Source organism: Marmota flaviventris, chromosome 1 (genome assembly GCF_047511675.1).
Source record: "Marmota flaviventris isolate mMarFla1 chromosome 1, mMarFla1.hap1, whole genome shotgun sequence".
NCBI lineage: Eukaryota > Metazoa > Chordata > Mammalia > Rodentia > Sciuridae > Marmota > Marmota flaviventris.
The window spans coordinates 206142492-206162868 of record NC_092498.1 but is presented as its reverse complement, the minus strand read 5'-3'; the positions used below and the strand labels follow the sequence as shown (position 1 = coordinate 206162868).

The 20377-nt window shown below is 60.4% G+C and overlaps 2 protein-coding genes across 2 annotated transcripts; one reads left to right on the top strand and one right to left on the bottom strand.

Annotated features, from left to right (window-relative positions):
* Positions 1-1022: 1022 nt before the first annotated feature.
* Positions 1023-11678, bottom strand: Ano8 (anoctamin 8). Its single transcript, XM_027932155.3, has 18 exons — positions 10789-11678; positions 9939-10049; positions 9681-9813; positions 9361-9499; positions 9192-9288; positions 8449-8565; positions 8243-8370; positions 7985-8146; positions 7529-7681; positions 7299-7425; positions 7122-7177; positions 6948-7022; positions 5418-6227; positions 5008-5199; positions 4753-4884; positions 4555-4665; positions 2524-3190; positions 1023-1683 (listed from the first exon to the last, which is right to left on the bottom strand). The coding sequence occupies exons 1-18, from the start codon at positions 10892-10894 to the stop codon at positions 1322-1324; spliced, it is 3678 nt and encodes a 1225-aa protein (XP_027787956.2). The 5' UTR covers positions 10895-11678; the 3' UTR covers positions 1023-1321.
* Positions 11679-12067: 389 nt separating this feature from the next.
* Positions 12068-16570, top strand: Gtpbp3 (GTP binding protein 3, mitochondrial). The gene is made up of 9 exons (XM_027932604.3): positions 12068-13049; positions 13368-13615; positions 13728-13814; positions 13901-14103; positions 14302-14374; positions 14474-14617; positions 14805-14970; positions 15283-15546; positions 15733-16570. The coding sequence occupies exons 1-9, from the start codon at positions 12997-12999 to the stop codon at positions 15956-15958; spliced, it is 1464 nt and encodes a 487-aa protein (XP_027788405.2). The 5' UTR covers positions 12068-12996; the 3' UTR covers positions 15959-16570.
* The last annotated feature ends 3807 nt before the right edge of the window (positions 16571-20377 follow it).

The following is a 20377-nucleotide window of genomic DNA, read 5'->3' as shown; positions in this document are numbered from 1 at the left end:
CCCCCCCCAAGGCTCTGAGTCCCCTTTTGAGCTGGGCCTGTCTCCTACACCGACTGATTCCTGGGGCGCTTCCTCCCAGTGCCCTGCCCGCCCCGGCCCACCTGTGGCCTCCCTAGGAGGGAGCAGCCTGTGCACGGCTCCTGCTGCCTCAGGAGGAGCCCAGGCCTGAGCCAGCCACTGCTCCCCACCCCTGCCTTTGGGACTCCCCTTGCCCTGATGTCCCCAAGTCCAGACTACCTTCCTGTGCCTCTCCCTCAGCTACAGGCTGCCATGCTGGCTCCAGTGAGCCATGCCTTCAGGTTTCCCTGAAGTGTGCCCCTTTGTCAAACTGGCTCCCCCTGGGGTGTGGCCACGTGAGGGTCTAATCCTTTAGCTTTTGTAGGGGGACGTGCTTGTTGTCATTTTCCCAGATGAATGTGAGGGTCTGACAGGCAGTGTTCCTGTCCCTAAGTCACATGTCCACAAATCCTAGTGATTCCTGTCTGAAATTCGTCCCTTCATGGGACGTCCTGGCTGTTCCTTGATGCCAATCTGTGTCTGTTCTGGGCACCCCCAAGTGCACCATCCTCTCAATACCATGACTCTGGGACTGCAGGGCTGGGGTGCCAGGTGCCTTCTGATTTCCATGTCCCATGTTCTTCCCATTGTCCCTGGCTTCCCAGGGGGCAGTTGTTCCAGAAAATGCACCTCTTACACACACACACACACACACGCAGCTGAGAGGACCGTGTCACCCCTCTGTCCCTGTTTGACGCTGAGAACTATGGCTGAATCCTTTCAGCATCTTGAGCTGGCCTCCTGTCTGGGTGGCCGGAACCTGACCTGAGCGAGGCCCTGCAGCTCCGCCCCAGGGCTCCCGGGCCCAAGTCAGCCCCCAGATCTGGGCCGGCACAGCCTGGAGTTTTCCATCCGTGGCCCCAAGACCCAGTTCTTGGGAGGAGGCCCCTGGGCGTCAAGTCAGCCTGTGGCAGGTCCTAGTCCCCAGGGCTCCCAAGCCCCCTTCCACTTGCTCTGACCTCGGGCACTGTTGAAATATACTTTTTATTGCATTTCTGCCGTTTTACAAAAATATGACAAAATAAATTAAAAACAAATAAATAATCGCCTATTCTGTGTGTGTTCTCTATTGGTTTTGGGGTTTCCTTTCGCTTCCCCCATCCTGGTCGAAAGGAAAACGGCAGATAGGGGAACCCGCCCTGACGGGGCGGCCAATACTGGTGGCTGTGGCTGGGGACGGAGGGCAGGGCAAAGCGCGTTTTCGGGCTGGCCGCCCCGATAATGACTGATATTGCAAACGAGAAGAGGAAGGCAGGGCGCGGGGCTAGTGCCAGCCGCTGGGCCAGCACACGGCCTGGGGGCTGGGGCTGGGCGAGGGCGCGGGGGGCCCCGGGGGCTCGGAGGTGAGCGGCAGCGGCGGGGGCGGGAGGCTGTAGAAGCTGGCGTCCCCCGGCAGCGGCTGCAGGGCTGGAGGGGGGCCCGGGAGGGCACAGGGGGGGCACTCAGCGGCGGGCGGGGCCTGGCGGGGCGCGGCGCCCTCGCCCCCGCAGCCCCAAGGCCCGTCCCACTGCCAGCAGCTGGCGGGTGGCGTCGGGGGCCGGGACAGCGGTATTGGTGGCGGCGGCGCGGGGCTCCGGCTGCGGCGGGTGCGGAAGGCAGGGGCGCCCGCGAGGGCCAGCGCTGTCCCTGCGGAGGCGAGAGGGGCCGTTCCGGGGGCATGCCGCCTCCGCCAGACCCCACGGGGTGGGCGACCCTGCCCGCACTCCCTCCCGGCTTCCAGGCACGTGAAAGGCCTTATTGCTTCAGATCAGAGACGGGGTGGGTGACTCCCCTGGGCGACTTTGCATCCCTGGCCTCTCCCAGGCACCGGGGAGGGGAGTCTGAGGAAGTCCCTCTGACTTCTGACCTATGCCCTTGTACTGCAGCTACCACCTCTCAGGCGACCTGGGGATCAGACTACTGGACCCCCCAGACTAGGGTTGGGGCAGGCAAAGTGGTAGGGGTCCTGGGATGTGGCCCGTGCCAAGGCTCTGCACTCAAGTGGGTGCAGCCTGTAACCCAGTGCCCTGGGTGGGCAGCCCCAGCCTCCACCTCCAAAGAAGTCCTTCCTGAACACCTGGGCTGCAGGCTGGGGATTTGCATAGAGGTCTGGGGGGGTCCAGTCCCCCAGAGTGAGCCGGGCATGGGAGCAGGAGAGGGTGGGCCAGGAGGTAAAGGGGCCTCCCTCACCTCTCCTGGCACCAGAGCATGGTGGGGGTACCCTGGGAGGGGTACTAGACAGGGGGCTTTGGCGTCCCTCCCTGGGGGTGTGAGGAGGGTCAGGCACAGGGCTCCAGGCTCTCCAGGGTCCCAGAGACTGAGCAGGCTTGACTTAGAGGCTCCATGTCCCACTGACCCAGGTCCCCTACCAATACCAAAGACGGGGCCTCCTCTGTCCCCTTCAGCCCTTCTCCCTAGGCCTGGCCACCCCACCCCTACCCCCAAAGCCGGGCCCAGCGTCCCCACCCCCGAGTTAAAGCTTGTGACCTGAGCCTTCCTCTTCGGGCCGGGGGGCTTCCAGCTCCTCAGCTGAGGCCTCGTCCGCTGGCCCACTCCTCTGGGCCCGGCCGCTGCCACCGCTGGGGGTCCCGTCCTGTCGGGCCTGCCCGCCCGCCCCGTTGGACCCGGTCTCAGCCCGGGTCCCGCCAAAAGGGAAGAGCTTGCCGGCGTGGAAGGCCTTGGGTGGCGAGTGGCTGCGCTCCGGATCCCTTCGGGTCTCGGGCGACTTGAGGAACTTGAAGCTGAGGAAGGCCGGTAGGCGGGTGTCACTGCCGGTGGGTGACTGGGCAGAGGGCTGCCGAGCGGCAGGGCCAGTCCCTGTGCCGGCCAGCGAGGACGTGGCCCCTGATGACAGGAACTTGCCCTGTAGCGGGATGATCTGCTTCAGCTTCATGACATTGTTGGGTGCCAGCAGGGACCCCGGGCGCTTGGGCCGCTCAGGCCCATGGCTGCCCGCTCCGCCACCCTTGGCTTTGGCAGAGGACTTCTCGGAGGCGGCGGGGTCCAGCCCAGCGCCCTCAGCCCTGGCCTCCTCCCGGCCACTGGTGTCACGCTCCCTGCGGGCATGGTGCTCCGCGTGGCGCTGGCGCTCCTCCTCCTCCCGCCGCCGCCGCTGCTGCTGCTGGTAGCGGTGCTGGGCCTGGCGCTCGTGTCTCTGTGGGCAGAAGCACACAGCTAAGGGCCGGGAAGGCAGGGTTGGCCAGGCCATGCGGACTCTGCGGAAACGGCCAGCTGAATCCCTCGGTGGAGGCTGAGGCTCCCCACTAGAGAGAGATCCAGAAGCTTATTGGGCACCAGCAGGATGCCCGGACCCAAGCTGGGGCTCTCTGAGGAAGCGGGGAAGGGATCCAAATGTTTATTGGGCACCAACTGCATCCCTGGACCCAAGCCGTTGCTTTCTGGGAATTGAGAAGAAAACAAATGTTCACTGGCCACCAACTCTGTCCCTGGCCACAAGCCAGACAGTGTCTTAGGAACTGGACCCTGCTTTCTGGAGAACCAGCAGGACAAGAGAGCCTGGACTGGAACAGTGTGACTTTAAATTAATTACAATTCGTCAAGGGGTGGGGGAGCGGCTCAGTGGCAGTGCGCTTGCCCGGTATGTGTAAGGACCTGGGTTCCATCCCAGCACTGCACGAAAAGAAAAAAATATGTTTTGATTTTTTTTTTTAATATAAAATAAAATGAGTTCCTCATTCCCCTCGGCCCCATTTCAAAGTGCTCTTTAGCCACCTGTTGCTTGGGGCTACTTGGACAGCACAGATTTGGAACATTCCCGCCTTCCAGGAAAGGTCTGCATCTGAAGATGCCATGGAGCTCCTCGGCCACTCTGTAGCTTTTGGAGGAATATGCAAGAGGCTGGACCTCTCCTAGGAAGCATCCACCATGCCCCTGGCCCCAGACAGGATGCTCTCAGGGGGCTGGTGGTTTTGGATGCCATGGAGATACTGAAAGGGACCCAGGCCTACTGATAGTCATCCCTCAGTATCTGCAGGGCACTGGCTCCAGGACCCCTGCTGATGCCAAAATCTGTGGACAGGCAAGTCCTTAATGAAAAATGGACAGTGTTTGCATAGAACCAACGGACATCCCCTGTCCACTTTAAATCGTCTCTAGGTGACTTAGAAAAGCAATCCCTTGTAGATGCACTGTCCACCGTTGTATACTGCATTGCTTAGGGAATCACGACAGAAAGTCTCAGCTGGGCACAGTGGTGGGTGCCTGGAGTCCCAGTTACTTGGGAAGCTGAGTGGGAGAACCGCTGGAGCCCAGGAGTTTGAGACCCCATCTCAAAAAAACCAAGCAAGGAAGGAGGTGGGTGGGAGTCTGTGTGTGGTCAGCCCAGATGGCGTCCTTGGGTGCGGAACCCAGGGGAACTGAGAGCCGACGATCGTTCTAGGCTTTGTACCTCTCTGCACGTTTCCCCTCTTCCTAGGGACTTGGCCCCAGAGAGCCACTGCCAGGGACGCCCCGCCCAGCAGACAGGTCCTAGGAAGCAGCTCCTCCCAGCCTACATACCTTGAAGGCCTCTCGTCGCTGATACTCGAGCTTGGCCATCTCCTCGGCCACCCAGCCTGGAATGTCGGGGATGGCCACATGGATGAGGTACTTGAGGAGCAGAGCGAAGTGCTGTGGGGATCCGAAGAGGAGGCTACAGGCTCCGGGGACGCCCTCCTGCCTGCCGCCCGGCTCCCCCACCAGGTCGCCAGCCCCCACCTCGAGCACCACCACGGACACAATGGCTGCTTCCGGGCTCAGCCAAGGGAAGAGGCGCTGCAGCTGCCCGCACTGGCCGATGAGGTAGCAGTTCACCACGATCGCCAGCACACCCATGGCCTCCATGACCTTCTGCAGGGGGGCGGGGATCTCAGAGGAGGTCCAGCGGCCTCTCCAGACCCCCGCTCCTCCCGGCTAGACCCAGGTTTCCCCTGGACCTTCAGCTAGGAGCCCTTGGCCTGCCCCCTGCCCCACCTGCCACTGGCCGATGCTCTCGACGCGCTGGCCGAAGGGCCGCTGCAGGCCCGTGCACAGTTTGAAGGCGTCACTGCGGATCTCGATGAGGTTGTTGACCAGGGCACAGAGCGCGGCCAGCGGGAAGGCGGACGAGAAGAGCACGACGTAGCCGAACTGCACGAACATCTCCTGGTAGTCCTGGAAGGTGTCCTGCGGGGCGAGGGCGGGCGCTCTCAGGCCACCTTCCTCCGCCAGCCCCCTCCCTCGGATCTCCCCTCGTGGACCAGAGTCTCTCTCCATCTTTGGCTTCAGACTGGGCGAGAGGCCTCGCCCACTCAGCTGGACATTCCTCCTGGGCTCCCGTTCTGTAGCTCCCAGCCATCAAGGGCCCCACTGCCCGATGGCCTCCACCTCTGCCCGCGGCCTACCTCGTACTTCCTCATGCAGCTCTCCAGCTCTGCCTGGGTCAACTGGGCCGAGGGCTCCTCCTCAGGTGGGTCGATCCAAGATGACCGGTTCTGCCTCTTCTGTCTCCCGGCAGAGTCCCCAGAGCCAGGCTCTGGGTCTGGGCCTCCATCAGGCCCTTGGTCTCGGCCCTCGCCCCCGGCCCGACGGAGCAGGATGGTTGGGGGCTCTCGCTCAGGGCTGCCAGGAGGACCCTCTGGCTCGTCGTCTTCCTCGGCCAGTGTGAACACGCCCGGCTCCAGCCCCTTCTCCACCATGGTGGGGCTTCCCTCCTCCAAGAGGGCCTCTGGGTTTGGGCCAGGCCGTCGCCGCCCCGCCCCGCGCTCAGCAAAGCTGACCTTCTTCAGGCGGAGCCCACAGTCCAGGAGGCCACCTTCCTCGCCCTCGTCATCGTCCTCCTCCTCTTCTTCCTCCTCTTCCTCCTCCTCTTCTGCCTCCTCCTTGCCCCCCCGGGGCCCGTCCCTGACCTCCCCACCCTCCCCGGCTGGTCTCCGCTCCACTGTGGCCTCTTCCTCCTCCTCAGGTGCCCCGCAGCCCCCACTGAGACACCTGCGGCCCCCCCCACTGCCGCCGCCACTGCCCTCGTCGGCCTGGGCTTCGAGGCGGCGAGGCACAGGGCGCCTGAGGCTCAACAGGCCGAGCAGGGCTTGAACCAGCTCCCAGATGGCCCGCAGACCGAGCTCGCCACGACCCAGCCTGCGGTACAGGTGTGGCTGCAGGACCTCACGCACATTCTGGAGGAACTGGCGGGTGATCAGCAGCGTGGCCAGCATCTGGGGGCAGGAGGGGAGTGGAGAGAGGCTGCATGGGGGACAGGTGGGAGGCCCAGGCACCAGAACAGGGCACCCACCCTCCAGAGCACCTTCCGGGAGCAAGTACCCAGATGCACACACGGAGCCCAGTTCTTAACTCTGCCCCTCTGGATGTCCCTGGACACAGAGGCCCCATCACCTGCCATAGCCCAGCTCGCCACAGCGCACGTAGCCAACCCACAGGGCAGGCACGGGGCGCTGCCACCCCGACGAGGCCTCAGCCAGTGCCCGGGGCCTGGCTGGGCCCCCTCTGCCTGTGCTAGGCCACCAGAGCCCCAGGCCCCTCTGAGCATGCGCCCTCAGCCTGGCGTGCCCGGTCCCCAGCACGGCCATGCTGCCCACCCTGGCGGGGGCTCGCCACCTGCCCATACTTTGGCCCGGGCCGAGAGCAGAAGGCCCCGGAGGGAGAGGAGGAGCAGGCGGAACCGCAGGGCCACGAGCGGGACCAGCACCGCCCGCAGCTGCCGCTCAAGGCTCTGGGACAGGGACAGGACGAGCAGGAGCTGTGGAGGGACCGACGGACAGATGGACAGACAGATGGGGGGGTGACAGGCAGAGAGAGGACAGACGGACGGACGAACAAAGAGGAGAGAAGGATGGAGGGGAGGGGAGCGGCTGGAGAGCCCTGGACCCCGTGTGCCAGGTCCGGCCCCCCGGCTGCCGCGGGAGCCAGAGGCTCACCTCTTTGAGGCGCTCCATGTCCTTGAGGTAGAAGCCGATGTAGAAGAGGCTCAGGTACGAGTTGACAAACTGGAACTGCAGGGAGCAGGCGGCCGTGTCACTCCCAGTTCCTCTCACACCCCCTGCCCCCAGCCTCTCTGTCGTCCCCTGCGGTCTTCCTTGGAGGCCACTCACCAGGACAACCTTGATGATGAGGTGCTTCTCGTAGGCGCTCTCTAGCCGGTAGTTCTCTAGGGGCCGAGGAGGAGGAGTGTGAGGGGCCATCCTGGCTGCCCACGACCAGTGGGACCCCAGGAGGCAGGGGCAGCCTTCCTCCCGGGGGAGCAGCGGGACTCCCCTGGCAGAGCATACCCATGTCGTTGAGCCAGATGGCCAGCTTCTTGTAGCCCTCGGCGCTCACGCTGACCAGCAGGGCCAGCGCAACCTTGGGCAGGAAGCGGGCGAGACGGGGCAGCCCCTTCACACTCAGCACCAGCTCCTGCGGGCCCAGGAGGTTGGTGACAGGGCTCGGCGTGGCTCGGGCAGGGCTGGGCGAGTGGTCGGCGGGTCAGGCTAAGGCCAGGGAGAGGGGCTCAGGTCACCTGCAGCTGGAAGCATCCCAGCATGAGCAAGAAGACGCAGGCCAGGCAGGCCAAGCACAGCGGCAGGCTCACGAGCAGCTGGAAGAGCAGCCGCTTCCAAGGTGGGTAGTAGAACTCCTCAGCGCGGGTCACAGGGCTGATGCGGCGCACGCCCTGGGGGAGGTGGCCAGCCCAGCGTGAGACTGCAGGGGTCACCTCTGCCCTATCTGCCCTTTCTGATTCTCCAAACTCAGTTTCCCTCCACGACACCTTTTTTCTTGGGGTACCTCGTGCCACCTCGTGTACCCTTTCTAGTTCCTCAAATCCAATTTCCACACCCCCAGGAGCACGCACCCCCGTCTGACATGCCGCCTCTTGCGCAGCCCAGGCCACCTACGCGCTTGCTCCTGCAGCGTCTCCACCATGTGCTCGCTTTTACCTGATTCTCTGAATTCCTCGACCCAACCTTGGACTGACCCTGAACTGGGGACGTGGCTCCTCCACAGCTTCCCCAGGTGAATCCAGTGTTCCCCACTTGTAGGCCAGCTCTGCCCCCCTCCGTTTCCACTCCTCTAAGAACAGTGTTGACCAGATCACGTTGAAGAGCGCAAAGACCACGCAGGACACATCCCGGCTTGTCTGTGGGTGGCAGAGGAGAGCCAAGCCATCGGGCGAGCTAGCCCAGGAAGGAGAGTGTGTTGGGACCCCCAGCCCCACCCAGCCCTGGCCTGATACCTGATCAGCCTCCGTGAATGTGTATAGGACAGAGCCAAAGACAGCGGGGTACACCATTGCTGACGTGTAGAAGCCCAGCCAGGCAAAGTACATGGCAATCTTCACACCAAAGTAGTCACAGATGTCATCTGCCAGGCGAGGGGGAGTCCCAGTCACCTCCACCTGCCTCCCGGGACCCCTGTCCACCCCCTAGCCCGGGACCTCACCTAAAGGCTGGTTTTCACACACAGCCTGCACCCATGACTTCATGAGGCGGTTCAGGATGCGCTGTTCGTGGACCGGGAACACCTGCTGGATGATCCCACGGGCCGCCAGCTCCGGGACTGTGAGGAGAGGAGCACAAGTGACCCCAGCTACTCCACCATGCTCCCAGCCGGACTGGCCTTCCTTGGCTGGAACCACAGCTTTTTGCTTGATCTTAAACCCACAGAGGCTCTTCCCAGGGAAGAAGTTCTGGATGGACGGAATACCTGATTCCCCTTCAGAATCTGGGAGATGCAGGGGCAGACAGGGAAGGTTACAGCCCCCATAGGGAACCATGTTTTTAAGTAAGCCATTTGGCTTTAGTTTGTCACCCTAAGGAATGGCATAAGCTGGCATCAGAGGGTGAACGAATTTGTGTCGGCACCTTTCCTAGAGAAACCAAGGCCATAGTACACCGAGCGCTGTCCATGGTCCTGCCCCTACCTTATTCCAGAAAAGGGCGCAGCCTGGACATGCCTCCTAGGGGATAAGCCCGACCCCTTTACAAAGGCCACGCCCCTTCAACTCATTGAGGGGCCTGATCCAGGTAACTGGGGCCATGCCCCTTAAGTTCATTGGCTGCCAACCCTTTACTAACCCCTGACTGGATGGAAACAGACCCCACCCTTCTACCCCCTAGATTGTCCTCTAAGAGCCCTGCCCAGCTCTATGCCTGTGCTTGTAGTGTTGGCCCCGCCTCGCTCACTGATTGGCTGGTCCTCCAGGAACCGCACGTTGTGCAGCGCCTCTCCCTGCTTGGCACGCAGGTTCTGCAGCCAGAAGCGGATGATGCTCTGGCGTTCCTGTTGGGAAGAGGTTGTGAGCTCTCTGGGCAGCACCCCAAGGCTGGGCCACACTCGTGGGACGGGCCTGACCTGGGATGTGAAGAAGCGTAGCTCACTCTCCACATTCTCATAGATGAAGTCTTCTTCGCAGGAGAAGCCGCGGGTGCCCCCACCGAACTCGGCCTTCACAGCCTTGCGCAGACCCAGCTCGTCGGCCCCTCGGAGTAGGCTGCAGGGAGGGCAGAGGAGATGGGCTCACAGAAAGGCCCCGGCCCACCATCCTGGATCTAAGGACACACACCTGGTGGCTTCTTGGTACAAATGCAGGGTGGCTGGATAGCATGGTTGGCTCTTGGAAGGGCAGGGGGCCGGGTGCAGGGTCAGCAAGAGGCCAGAGGCAGGGGACTCGCCTCTCATATGTGGCTGTGACGAAGAAGGCGTAGGCACGCGTGTGGCGGTGGTGGCGGACTTGCACGATGAGCTCAGGGATGCCCACACGGATGTGGTTCAGCAGCCATAGCAGCGTGTGGTCATCAGTGGTGTCTGCCAGGGGGCACAGGGACGGATGGCTCTTGCCAAGAGGGGACCCCAAGACCACCTACATATTCCCACTGTGGGAAGCTGAGCTCAGGAGGGCTGCCTTTGGGCATGGCAGCGGGAGTGGGTACCTGGAAAGGTCATCAGCACATCACAGTTCTCCGTGGGAACGGTCTTCATCCATGCCTTGTGGGACACCAGGTAGCGACCCGCCTGCAGGAGCCGCTTCCCGAAAAGCTTATCTGGGGGGAGCGGTGTGGCAGGTCTGGGTGAGGTCACACCTGGACCCAGACTTGGCCTCAAGTCTCAGTCCCTCCGGCCCCCACCGAGCTCTCCAGCACTCAGCCTGACTTTCAAGCTCGGTTCGTTTTCCTCTCTCCATGTCCTTGCACCAGCCAGGCCCTTCTCCAGGAATGCCCTTCCCCCAGGTCCTCCCTTACAAATCTTACTCATTCTTGAGGCCCAGCTCCGCCTACCGAACCACAATCGATGGGGCGCCCACTAGCAGCCCTGAGTGCTTCACCACATTATGACAGCGCGTCCTCACAGCAGCCCCATGAGTTGGGCGCGGTTCTTACCCCCATTTCACAGGTGAGGAAACTGAGGCCCAGTGTGTTTAAGTCACGCACCCAAGGTCACACAGCCGAGCTGGGATTCGAACCCAGGACCATGTGATTCTGTATTTTCCACGGAGAGGCTAGCGCATTCCAGCCTGGCGGTGATCCCTCAGCCCAGGGGTGGCAAGGCTCAGCCCCAGGCCGGGGCTCTTTGGAGGGGCGTGTCCGCGCTTTTGCGCTGGGACCCCGGCCCGCTGCACGGCCCAGCCCCGCCCGCCGGGCCGCAGCCGCAGTGCTGGGAAGAGCGGGCCCCTCCGCCAGACACCAGGCCCGGGACATTTGACCCCAATCTTCCTCCCTGCCCAGCCGACGCGCGCACCCCAGGCACCTGCAACCCAGTCCGCTCCAGCCGCCGCACACATACCCAGAACTCCAGACGCAGGGGCTGCGGGCTCGCCCTCCGGCGGGGGCCTCTTGCCGCGCTCTCCCTCCAGGGACGTGCCCCCGGCGCCCGAGGCAGTCTCGGCCATGGCGAGGACAGGTCAGGTTAGGGGCTGTGGGCGGCTCGGGCGCCGGGGGGCCGCGGACTCATGGGGCCAGTGCCGCCGCCGAGCGCGCGGGAGGAGGAGACAAAGGCCGCGCCCGCCCGCGCCGGTCGCCGTCCTCGCGCGCCCGAGCGCAGCTTCTCGTCGCCGCCCGAGCCGAACCTGGATTCTCTTTCCCCCGCCCGCCGCGCGTCACTCTCCAGTTCTCAATCCTGCCCGCCTGCCTGGCTCTCTGGTTCTCGTAGCCGCCAGTGTTGTTTTCCGAGTTTTGTTCTCGCCCGCCCACTTGGATTTCTGGTGCTCGTGCTCGCCCGCACCTAGGGTGCATTTTCCAAAGTGTCCCTACCTCCCCACCTTCGTTACCGCCTTGCAGCCTGTTTCCCCATTTGCAAGCTACAGAATTCACAGACCCGACTTGGAATCTTAGATGGGCGTGATTTGACTGTGGCAGGATGTGGGAGTAGGCGGCCTGGTCAGGGGAGATTCCTGAGAACAATAACCACCTAGTAGGGTGGCGAATAAATAATTACAGCAGGTTCTGCCTCAGGGTGTTTGCACGTGCTGTTTAGCTGCGGAGGACACCCATCGCGTTCTCTTTTCCTGGTTAATTCTTACTCCCTTCAGAATGTAAGCTCCTTTGAGGGGATCCAATAGTAATAGCAAATAAAAGTAGTGCTCTTAAGTTTACATTTCAGATAAACGAAGAAATATTTAGTTACATCTTAAATGTTACATAGGATATAGTTATACTAAAACAGTGTTCGTTGTTTATTCAAAATTTAGTTGGCTGTCCTGTTTTCTCTAACCCCTTCGGTGCTGGGGATGAAATCCAGAGCCTCCTGCAGCCTAGGCAAGCGCTCTACCACTGAGCTACACTCCCGGCCCTAGGCATCGCCTCTTTTGTCTTGTACCGCGATCCTTGACCATCATGAATAGCCCGCTCCATCTGGGCGAGAACCCGGTGAAGGCAGGAGCCCAATCTGGTTCTCAATGCCTGGCACACACAGGCATTTGATGTATACTTGTTACAGACGGAATCACCAGAGATGGAGAGTGTCATCGTTTATTCCTATTTTAAGTGAAAAAGTTGAGCAGGGCGGGACGTGAGAGAATTACAACTCTAACCTGCCAGATTTTTCCCGAATTGCAGATGAGCTGCCCGTCCGCTTTGATCGAGAACCAGAGAATTGGCCGTGCGAAGGCGCTCCCGAGACCCCGCCCACTCAGTGCCTGGAATTCCACCATCAGCGATTTATTCTGCTGTTCAGCGCTGTCCTGGGTTAACCTGAAAGTAATTTCCAAGACTCGGTTGCCTGGCTTTCGGGGAGCCCGAGACAGACCGGACTCTCGGAAGACCTGAGCCAGAGAGGGCCAAGCAGCCCAGTGAGGGGCAGAGGGCTTCCAGGAAGGTTTCCTGGAGGAGGGAACTCTGAACTAGGCCTGGAGGATGAGTTTGTGAAACCAGGAAAGGCACCAGAGGCCTAGAGAGAGCCAGCAGAGGGTTGGGGAGCGGGGAGAAGCTGGAGGGTCCCGAGAAAACCAAGCAGCAGAAGTTTGGGCAAGGTTTTCCCTGGGCCAGAGGGTGTGTTCCCCGGAACTCATCCGTCGCATTCACTGAGATGCTCTGAGCTTCCGGTCCCTTCCTGGGCGCAGAGAGGTGTAACCCGCTTTTTGGACAGCAGTACAGGGTACGCTTGCCTGGCTTAAGGCTACGGAGTGGTCAAGCGGAAAGTACGGGACTCGAATCCTCGCCGTAATTTCCACCGTCCTGGCCAAGCCCTGTCCTCTCTCCTACTCGTTTCCATTGTCTCAGATCCCTGCCGCGTTAGGACCCTAAAAATTCGGTCTATTGTTGCCGGGGGAACATCTTTGCGGGGCACTCAAGTCCTGGAGCCCCCGCCCTCCTTTCTAGCACCAGCCCACGGGAATGAAGGTCTTCAGCCGGTGGGCGGGGCGCCTCCGCAGTGGCCCAATGATAGTCGAGGACGTAGAAGGTTCCCAGTAACGCCGTGGAGTAGGCGGGGCGTCCTGCCCGGACTTGAAGCGGCTCTGAAAGGTCCGACAGGCGGGTCGCAAGTTGTATATCCATGTGGCGGGAGCTGTGGACCTTGGCGGCCCGGGCGGCTCGTGGGTCTCGCAGGTGGGGGGACCCCGCCGAAGGGGTGGGACAGCGAGAGGTGCTTCAAGGGCCCCAAACCCGCTCCTTAGGTTCCTAGGGCCCAGTGTCCTGCCACAGAGGCACCACTCGAGTTCTTCCAAGCTCCAATCTGCCCATCCCTTTGCCGCAGACCCCACGTCAGGGTCACCTTTTGCTCTCAGTCACTTTATGGCTTCAGAGTCTCCAATCTGTACCTCCCCCCGCCACCTGGAGCTACTCCTGACCATCCAGTCTTCGACCCATCTCCACCTTAAGACAGAGCCGCCAAGCTGTGCTGACTTTCCTTCTCTCCTGTCCCAGACTGTGCACAGGCCAGAGCAGCCGTGCTCCGGCCTTCGGTTCTGGGGCCACCATCTTCGCGCTAAGCTCAGGCCAAGGCCGCTGCGGCATAGCAGTGATCCGAACCAGCGGCCCCGCCAGCAGCCACGCTCTCCGGAGCCTCACGGCGCCCCGGGACCTGCCACCGGCCCGCAGCGCCAGCCTACGTCTGCTCAGCGACCCGCACACCGGGGAACCGCTGGATCGTGCACTGGTGCTCTGGTTCCCTGGTGAGGGACCCCAGAACTCGAACCTCCCGTAGTGCCCATGGCCCGGTTTCCCCCCTCCTGGGGTTTGCCCGGGCTGTGCCTTCTACCTGAATCTCATCTCTTTGTCCACGAGGTCCCCAAAGTTTCACGGGTGAGGACTGTGTGGAGTTCCACGTGCATGGAGGCCCGGCCGTGGTGAGTGGAGTCTTACAGGCTCTGGGTGAGTCACAGTCTCAGGTTCGCAGCCTGGCTCTGCCCATGGGCTTGGGGGACCAGCGGGTTCAAGGACCTGGGGCCTCCCCACAGGCAGTGTGCCAGGGTTACGGCCAGCTGAGGCTGGAGAATTCACCAGGCGGGCGTTCGCCCATGGGAAGCTGAGCCTCACAGAGGTGGAGGGGCTGGCCGATCTGATCCACGCAGAAACTGAAGCGCAGCGTCGCCAGGCCTTGAGGCAGCTGGATGGCGAGCTGGGCCAGCTCTGCCGCAGCTGGGCCGAGACCCTCACCAAGGCAAGTGCCCTGTTTGCTGATCCCTGCCTCTAAGACCCCACCTCTTCATCCCCTGCATGAGTGCACCCCATGCATTCATTCCCCGCATGAAAACATCCTACCTACAGGCCAATCCTGTCCCTAGATCCTCCTGCACCTGGGTAGTGGAATGGCGGGTTCCTGGGTGCTCACATCACCTGCCTTCCTCCCGCTGCCTAGGCTCTGGCCCATGTGGAGGCCTACATCGACTTTGGGGAGGATGACAACCTGGAGGATGGTGTCCTGGAGCAAGGTGGGCCCACATAGGGGTCGAAGGTGGAGATGGCTGGCATCCTCAGCTTCCAGAGGCCCTCCTCACCCACACCTCTCTGCCTGCTTTCCCCGTCCACAGCGGACAGTGAAGTGCAGGGGCTGGTGGTGGCACTGGACGCGCATCTACGAGATGCCAGGCGTGGGCAGCGGCTCCGCTCAGGGGCACACGTCGTGGTCACTGGACCCCCCAATGCCGGCAAAAGCAGCTTGGTGAACCTCCTCAGTACGTGAAGGGGGATGGGGATGTGGCCTGAGTGGGGTGTTAGCTTAGTGCCAGGGGTGGGGCCGGCAGGTAGGAAACTGGGTCTGTCCAAGGTATTAGAAAAGCTCCGCCCAGCCGAGGGGTGGGGCCTAGGGGAGGAACTCTCTGGCCTCTCCCCCTCCCACTTCTTCTAACTCCCTCCCTCTAGGCCAGAAGCCTGTGTCCATCGTGTCCCCAGAGCCAGGGACTACCCGTGATGTGCTGGAGATCCCTGTGGACCTGGCTGGGTTCCCCGCATTGCTGAGTGACACCGCGGGATTGCGGGAGGGCGTGGGGCCTGTGGAGCAGGAGGGCGTGCGCCGGGCCCGTGAGAGGTGGGCTGGCAGAGTTGTGGGAGGGGTTGTGGGGCCCTTCCTCTGCCTTTTCTCTCTGTTGCACTTATTTTTATTTTTCCTCATTCAGTAAAGGTTGCTAAGCTTCTTCAAGTAGGGGCCTCAGTGATTGGGTTCTAATTAAATGCTGTTCTTGCTGGCCAGCTCCCTTGCCTGCCACACTGTGCCCCCACCTTGTTGTCTCACCTCCTCCACTCCGCGCCCCCCCCCCCCCCCCCCGCCACTCTGCTCCGCCTACTGCATTAATTGCTGTATTCTGGGGTCACTCACCCCTGCTTCTCTCTGCTTCTCCAGGTTGGGGCAAGCTGACCTCATTTTGGCAGTGCTGGATGCCTCTGACCTGGCCTCTCCCTCCAGCTGCAATTTCCTGGACACAGTTGTAGCCCTGCTAGGAGCCCAGAGCCAGCGCCTCCTGCTAGTGCTGAACAAATCTGACCTGCTGCCCCCTGAGGGCCTGGGCCCCAGTCTTGACCTGCCCCCCCACCTGCTGCTGTCTTGCTTGACCAGAGAGGGGCTGGACGGCCTCCTGGAGGCCCTGAAGAAGGAACTGGCTGCAGTGTGAGTCCCCTGGCCCACCGCCAGCCTCCCCTGACCCAAGTTCAAGTAGAAGCTGAGCCACTGGCTCTGGCCACATACCTGCCCCTCAGCCTTAGTTTCTGTATCTGCAAAATGGGTACAGCCTTTCCCCCATAAAAATGTGGTTGCAAGGTTGGGAGGGATCACTTCATGTCTTGTCTCTGGCAGGTGTGGGGACCCATCCACAGGCCCGCCACTCCTGACTCGCGCCAGACACCGGCATCACCTCCAGGGCTGCCTGGATGCCCTTGGCCACTACAACCAGACTCGAGACCTGGCCTTGGCGGCTGAGGCCCTGCGTGTTGCCCGGAGGCACTTGTCCCACCTCACAGGGGGAGGGGGCACAGAGGAGGTCCTGGACATCATCTTCCGGGACTTCTGTGTGGGCAAGTGAAGGGTGACCCAGAAGCCGTGGGACATCTGGAGCAGCTCTTCTCCTCCTCCCAGAACAGTGCAGCACTTCAGCGAGCTTCGGGGTAGCGAGCTCCCTGCAGGTGCGGGGGCCCAGGCCTTGGGGAGGGGCTACAGGGAGGTTGCTTTGGGCACCAGATGCTGGGGTGTGCATGGAGGGCTGGCTGGAGGTGGGAAGATCTCAGGGGTCTTTGTTTTATGGTTTCTGTTTTATTTTTTGCTGGCCTGGGGATGCAGCTTGGGCCTCGGTTACTAGGCAAGTGTTCTACCATGGAGCCACACCCCAGACCCATGGCGGTAACTTATTGTGCAAGTACCCAGGGAATGTGAACAACTCAAGTGATCCAGAAATGTTTCAACATGGGAATCTCCCTACTTGCCCTCTCCTGAGGCCACAGCTTAATAGGAGAATTTATAGAATCTTCTCTGCATATTTGCATACTTGTGGATACACCTATGAATTAGATATGGGTTTGTTTGTTTGGTGCTGGGGATGTAACCCCAGGCATGCCAAGCACCAAGCACGTGCTCTATCTGAGCCGCACTCTCAGCCCTGAGATTTGTATTTTGCATATAAATTGTGTTTATTGCTCTACATGTTGTCATTCCTGTTTCAGCATAAATTTTGAAATTTTGCCTTTTCTTTTTTTGGTACTGGGCATTGAACTTGGGGGCACTCAACCACTGAGCCACATCTCCAGCCATATTTTGCATTTTATTAAGAAACAGGGTCTCACTGAGTTGCTTAGCGCCTCACTTTTCCTGAGGCTGGCTTGGAACCCGCCATCCTCCTGCCTCAGCCTCCCAAGCCACTGGGATTACAGGTGTGCACCTCCGGGCCCGGCTTGAAATTTTGCCTCTTGTATCCTAAAAGTGATTTGCAAAACTTAGGGTCCCTTCTCCTTCCCCAGGCTTAATCTTTGTTCCTTCATTCATTCACTCAGAGGGGCCCTGCGCGGCATGGTGATGATCCCAGCAACTCAGGAGGCTGAGGCAGGAGGGTCACAGATACAAGGCCAGCCTGGGCAACTTGGCCAGACCCTGTCTCAAAAAAAACAAGAAGGAGGTGAGCATGGTGGCGCACACCTGTACTCCTAGCAGCTTGGAGGCTGAAGCAGGAGGATCGTGAGTTCAAAGCCAGCCTCAGCAAAAGGAAGGTGCTAAGCAACTCAGTGAGACCCTGTCTCTAAATAAAATACAAAATAGGGCTGGGGATGTGGCTCAGTGGGCACGTGCCCCTGGGTTCAATCCCCAGTACCCCCCCCCGAAAAAAAACCCCAAAAAAACAAATGAAAAGGGCTGGGATATAGCTCAGTGATAAAGTGTCCCTGGGTCCAGTCCCCAGTACTGGGAGCTGGGTGGGGGTAGGATTCACTGACTTGATGAATATTTAGAAGCCAGAATTGTGTGCAGAATTGTATGCATCTTTTTTTTTTTTTTTTTTTTAGTTGTAGATGGACACAATACCTTTATTTTATTTATTTATTTTTATGTGGCACTAAGGATCAAACCCAGTGCCTTGCACAAGTGAGGTAAGCACTCTATCACTGAGTCACAACCCACCCTGTGCACATCTTTTTAAAACAGTGTCTTTGCAGGACTGTGGATGGAACCCAGGGCCTTAACTGAGCTAGGCAAGCGCCCAGCACTGAGCTCCACCCCCAGCTCCAACACATTTTATATGTACAGCAGCATAATGCAAGGGGGACTTTGTCCCAGTGTGAGGAAACTGAGGCTTGGGGAAATAGTGGCTTGCCAGATGTCCCCCCGCCTTGGATTTGAACACAGGTCTGTTGGGCGCCAAGTTTGAATTTGCCAATGGCTCTCTATTCAGCAGACGGCACGTCGGGTGCCTGGATCCTGTCCTCATTAGAGGTCAGACACAGCTCATTCCTGTGAGGTCTAATAGCTTCTGTGTGACCCTGTCCCAGAGACCTGACCTGGTCAGGGACCTGAGGGGGAGCTGCTCCTCAGAGGGGTGGAAGAGGTTGGGGAGAGGGCAGCGCATGTGTAAAGGCCCTGGGGCGGGAGCATAGTGGCGTGTTCAAGGAGGGTGAGGTGACAGGGTTTCTGGAGAGGTGGGGACCCAGGAGGAGATGGAGAGGAGGGTGTGGCCTGACAGGTTGGTTGAGACTCTGGGGAGCTGCAGGGAAGGGCGGCCAACCAGCAGGGGGCGCCTTCTCCTAGCAGAAGGGCCAGTACTTGTCACCTGGCCTTCTGTCCTGAAGGAGGGCCTCCACCTGGGGGCAGCATACCAACGGCCAACTCCCTTGACGATGGACACTGAGTCTCAGATGAGGTTAGGATCTTTTCCAGAATCAGAAAAAGATTCCCACCTCCAGTGGAGGGAGACGGAAGTCTGCAGTGTTAGGGGTCATCCAGGGGCAGAGAGAGGGCAAGGCAGAGATCTTTAGGAGACTCACAGAATCCCCACCCACCCAGCAGAGAAGGGACCCTGTCCCCCTGTTTCTTCACAGACTTTATTGCAGCATTACTATTTGTTAGTTGATTTGCTTGTACCAAGAATTGGGGAGGCTGAGGCAGGAGGGTCACAAGTTCAAGGCCAGCCTCAGCAACTTATCAAGATCCTGTCTCAAAAGGGCTTGGGATGTGGCTCAGTGGTAAAGCGTCCCTGGGTTCAATCCCCTAGTACAAAAAAACAAAACAAAACGAACCTTCTGATGGTGAAGTAAATCATTAAAAAAAAAAAAAAAAAAGAGTTAGAGTTGGGTGACCCCTGGAGGGAAAGGGTAATATGGGCTGAATCCGTGGGTATTACTGTTGTGCCCATTTTTCAGATAAATAAACTGAGGCCCAGAGAAGAAAAGCAGTAATGAGGGTCCCGGGGCCAGGGGTGGGGCTCAGTGGTGGAGCTTGCCAAGTGCCCATGAGGCCCTGCTCCCGTCCCCAGCACTGCAAAATATGACTGCATGGGTCCAGGGGGGGGAGGGCCCAGAGGGCTTCCAGGAGGGGTGTGCAGTGCCAGGCTCTGCGGGGATGAAGACTGTCTCTGGGCAGGACGCCTGGCCCCACCCACCACCCCTCATCCCACGCAGGGGCCCTGGCACACAGCTGGACCGAGGTCCTTGGCTACAGTCCCTTTTTTCCAAGAAGGGTGAGGTGGCTTGTGGGAAGCAGCGGGGGGTTATTTATAGAGGTTGTAGGAAATCCCCAAAGAGTCAGTGCCTCACCCAGAGGCTGGACCTCAGGGTCAGGGACCTGCCAATTGCCCCCTGCTGGGTTTTCAGTCCCCTTCCGCCCCTGGACCAGCCATGGCCAGGGACACTCCATTCAGGAGAAAAGTTGGAGAGGAGGAGCGATGAGGATGGGGTGCCCAAGAGGGAGCAGGGCTGTCTGCGGGCATTAACAGGGCTGCCTGGAGGAGGAGGTCTCTAATGCTGGGCCGCGTGGGAAGAAGCAGTAAGGGGAAAGCCACTCTGGTCTGAGGACACTGCCTGCATTAGAGCTTGGTGCGTCTTCAGCCAGAGAATCAAACATCCAGGAGCCCCGGAAACAAAGGTGGCACCGTGTCTGGGGGTGGGCGTGGCACAGAAGGGCTGAGGAGCCAGACTTTGTGCAAGGGTAATGGGGAGCCATGTGAGGTGTGCGAGCAGGAGAGGGACTTGGTCAGATTCCATGATAGAAGGACCCCTCTGGACCAGGAAAGCAGAGGTTAAGGTTTGGGCTTGCACGAGCCCAAGCAGGGCAGGGTCCTGGGCCAGAGACGGGCCTGCGTGCCTGGAGGATTTAGGATTGGCATTTTCATTTATTTGTTTGCTTTTGAGGCAGAGCCTCATTGTGGGCCCAGGCTGGCCCTGAAATTCTGGGTCCAAGTACTCCTCTTGGATGACGGGCAGGTGCCCTTGTGCCTAGCTTGAGAATCATGATTATGCCCATTTATTGATGAGAAAAATGGAGGCTGATAACTGAACTGAGTTGGAACTTGGGATGTGGGACTCCCAGAGCTCCAGGCTGAGCAGCCCGCTCAGGGCAGGGACGTCCCATTTCCTTGGGGCTCCAGACCGGCCTGTCTGGACAGCTGACCCCCGCCCTGCCCTGGCCCAGCCCCAGCCGAGTGTTTCCTGCAGCGACGCTCTCGCCTGCGCTTCCGTATCCCGGAAATATCGGTCCTTTGTCCCTCCAGACCAGGCTGCCCCAGCACGAGCACAGCGCTGCCAGCCCCGGCTCCGTCTCGTCCCCTCTGCAGGATCCCAGGGGGGTGGAGGACAAACCCAGAATCCCAACTGCAGTCTCAGCCCGTCTCCCCTGGGTGGCCGCGCAGTGTCCCCTGGTGTTCGTTTTTTCTTCTTAGGAGTCAGGGCTCAGGAAGGGGGAGCGCGCCTTCTCCTCTCCACCTGCCCCGGCGTTGGTGGCTTTTGATGTCCTTTCCTCCCACACCCGG

Bases quoted from the DNA above. Each gene is read 5' to 3' on its own strand.
- Ano8 (XM_027932155.3), bottom strand. From the start codon at position 10,894: ATGGCCGAGACTGCCTCGGGCGCCGGGGGCACGTCCCTGGAGGGAGAG. The intron at 8,566-9,191 runs GTGAGCGAGGCG...CTCTCCTCACAG, and splicing joins CCTGGAGGACCAGCCAATCA to TCCCGGAGCTGGCGGCCCGT. The intron at 8,371-8,448 runs GTGAGGTCCCGG...CTCGCCTGGCAG, and splicing joins GTGTGAAAACCAGCCTTTAG to ATGACATCTGTGACTACTTT.
- Gtpbp3 (XM_027932604.3), top strand. From the start codon at position 12,997: ATGTGGCGGGAGCTGTGGACCTTGGCGGCCCGGGCGGCTCGTGGGTCT. The intron at 14,104-14,301 runs GCAAGTGCCCTG...CCCGCTGCCTAG, and splicing joins GGGCCGAGACCCTCACCAAG to GCTCTGGCCCATGTGGAGGC. The intron at 15,547-15,732 runs GTGAGTCCCCTG...TGTCTCTGGCAG, and splicing joins AAGAAGGAACTGGCTGCAGT to GTGTGGGGACCCATCCACAG.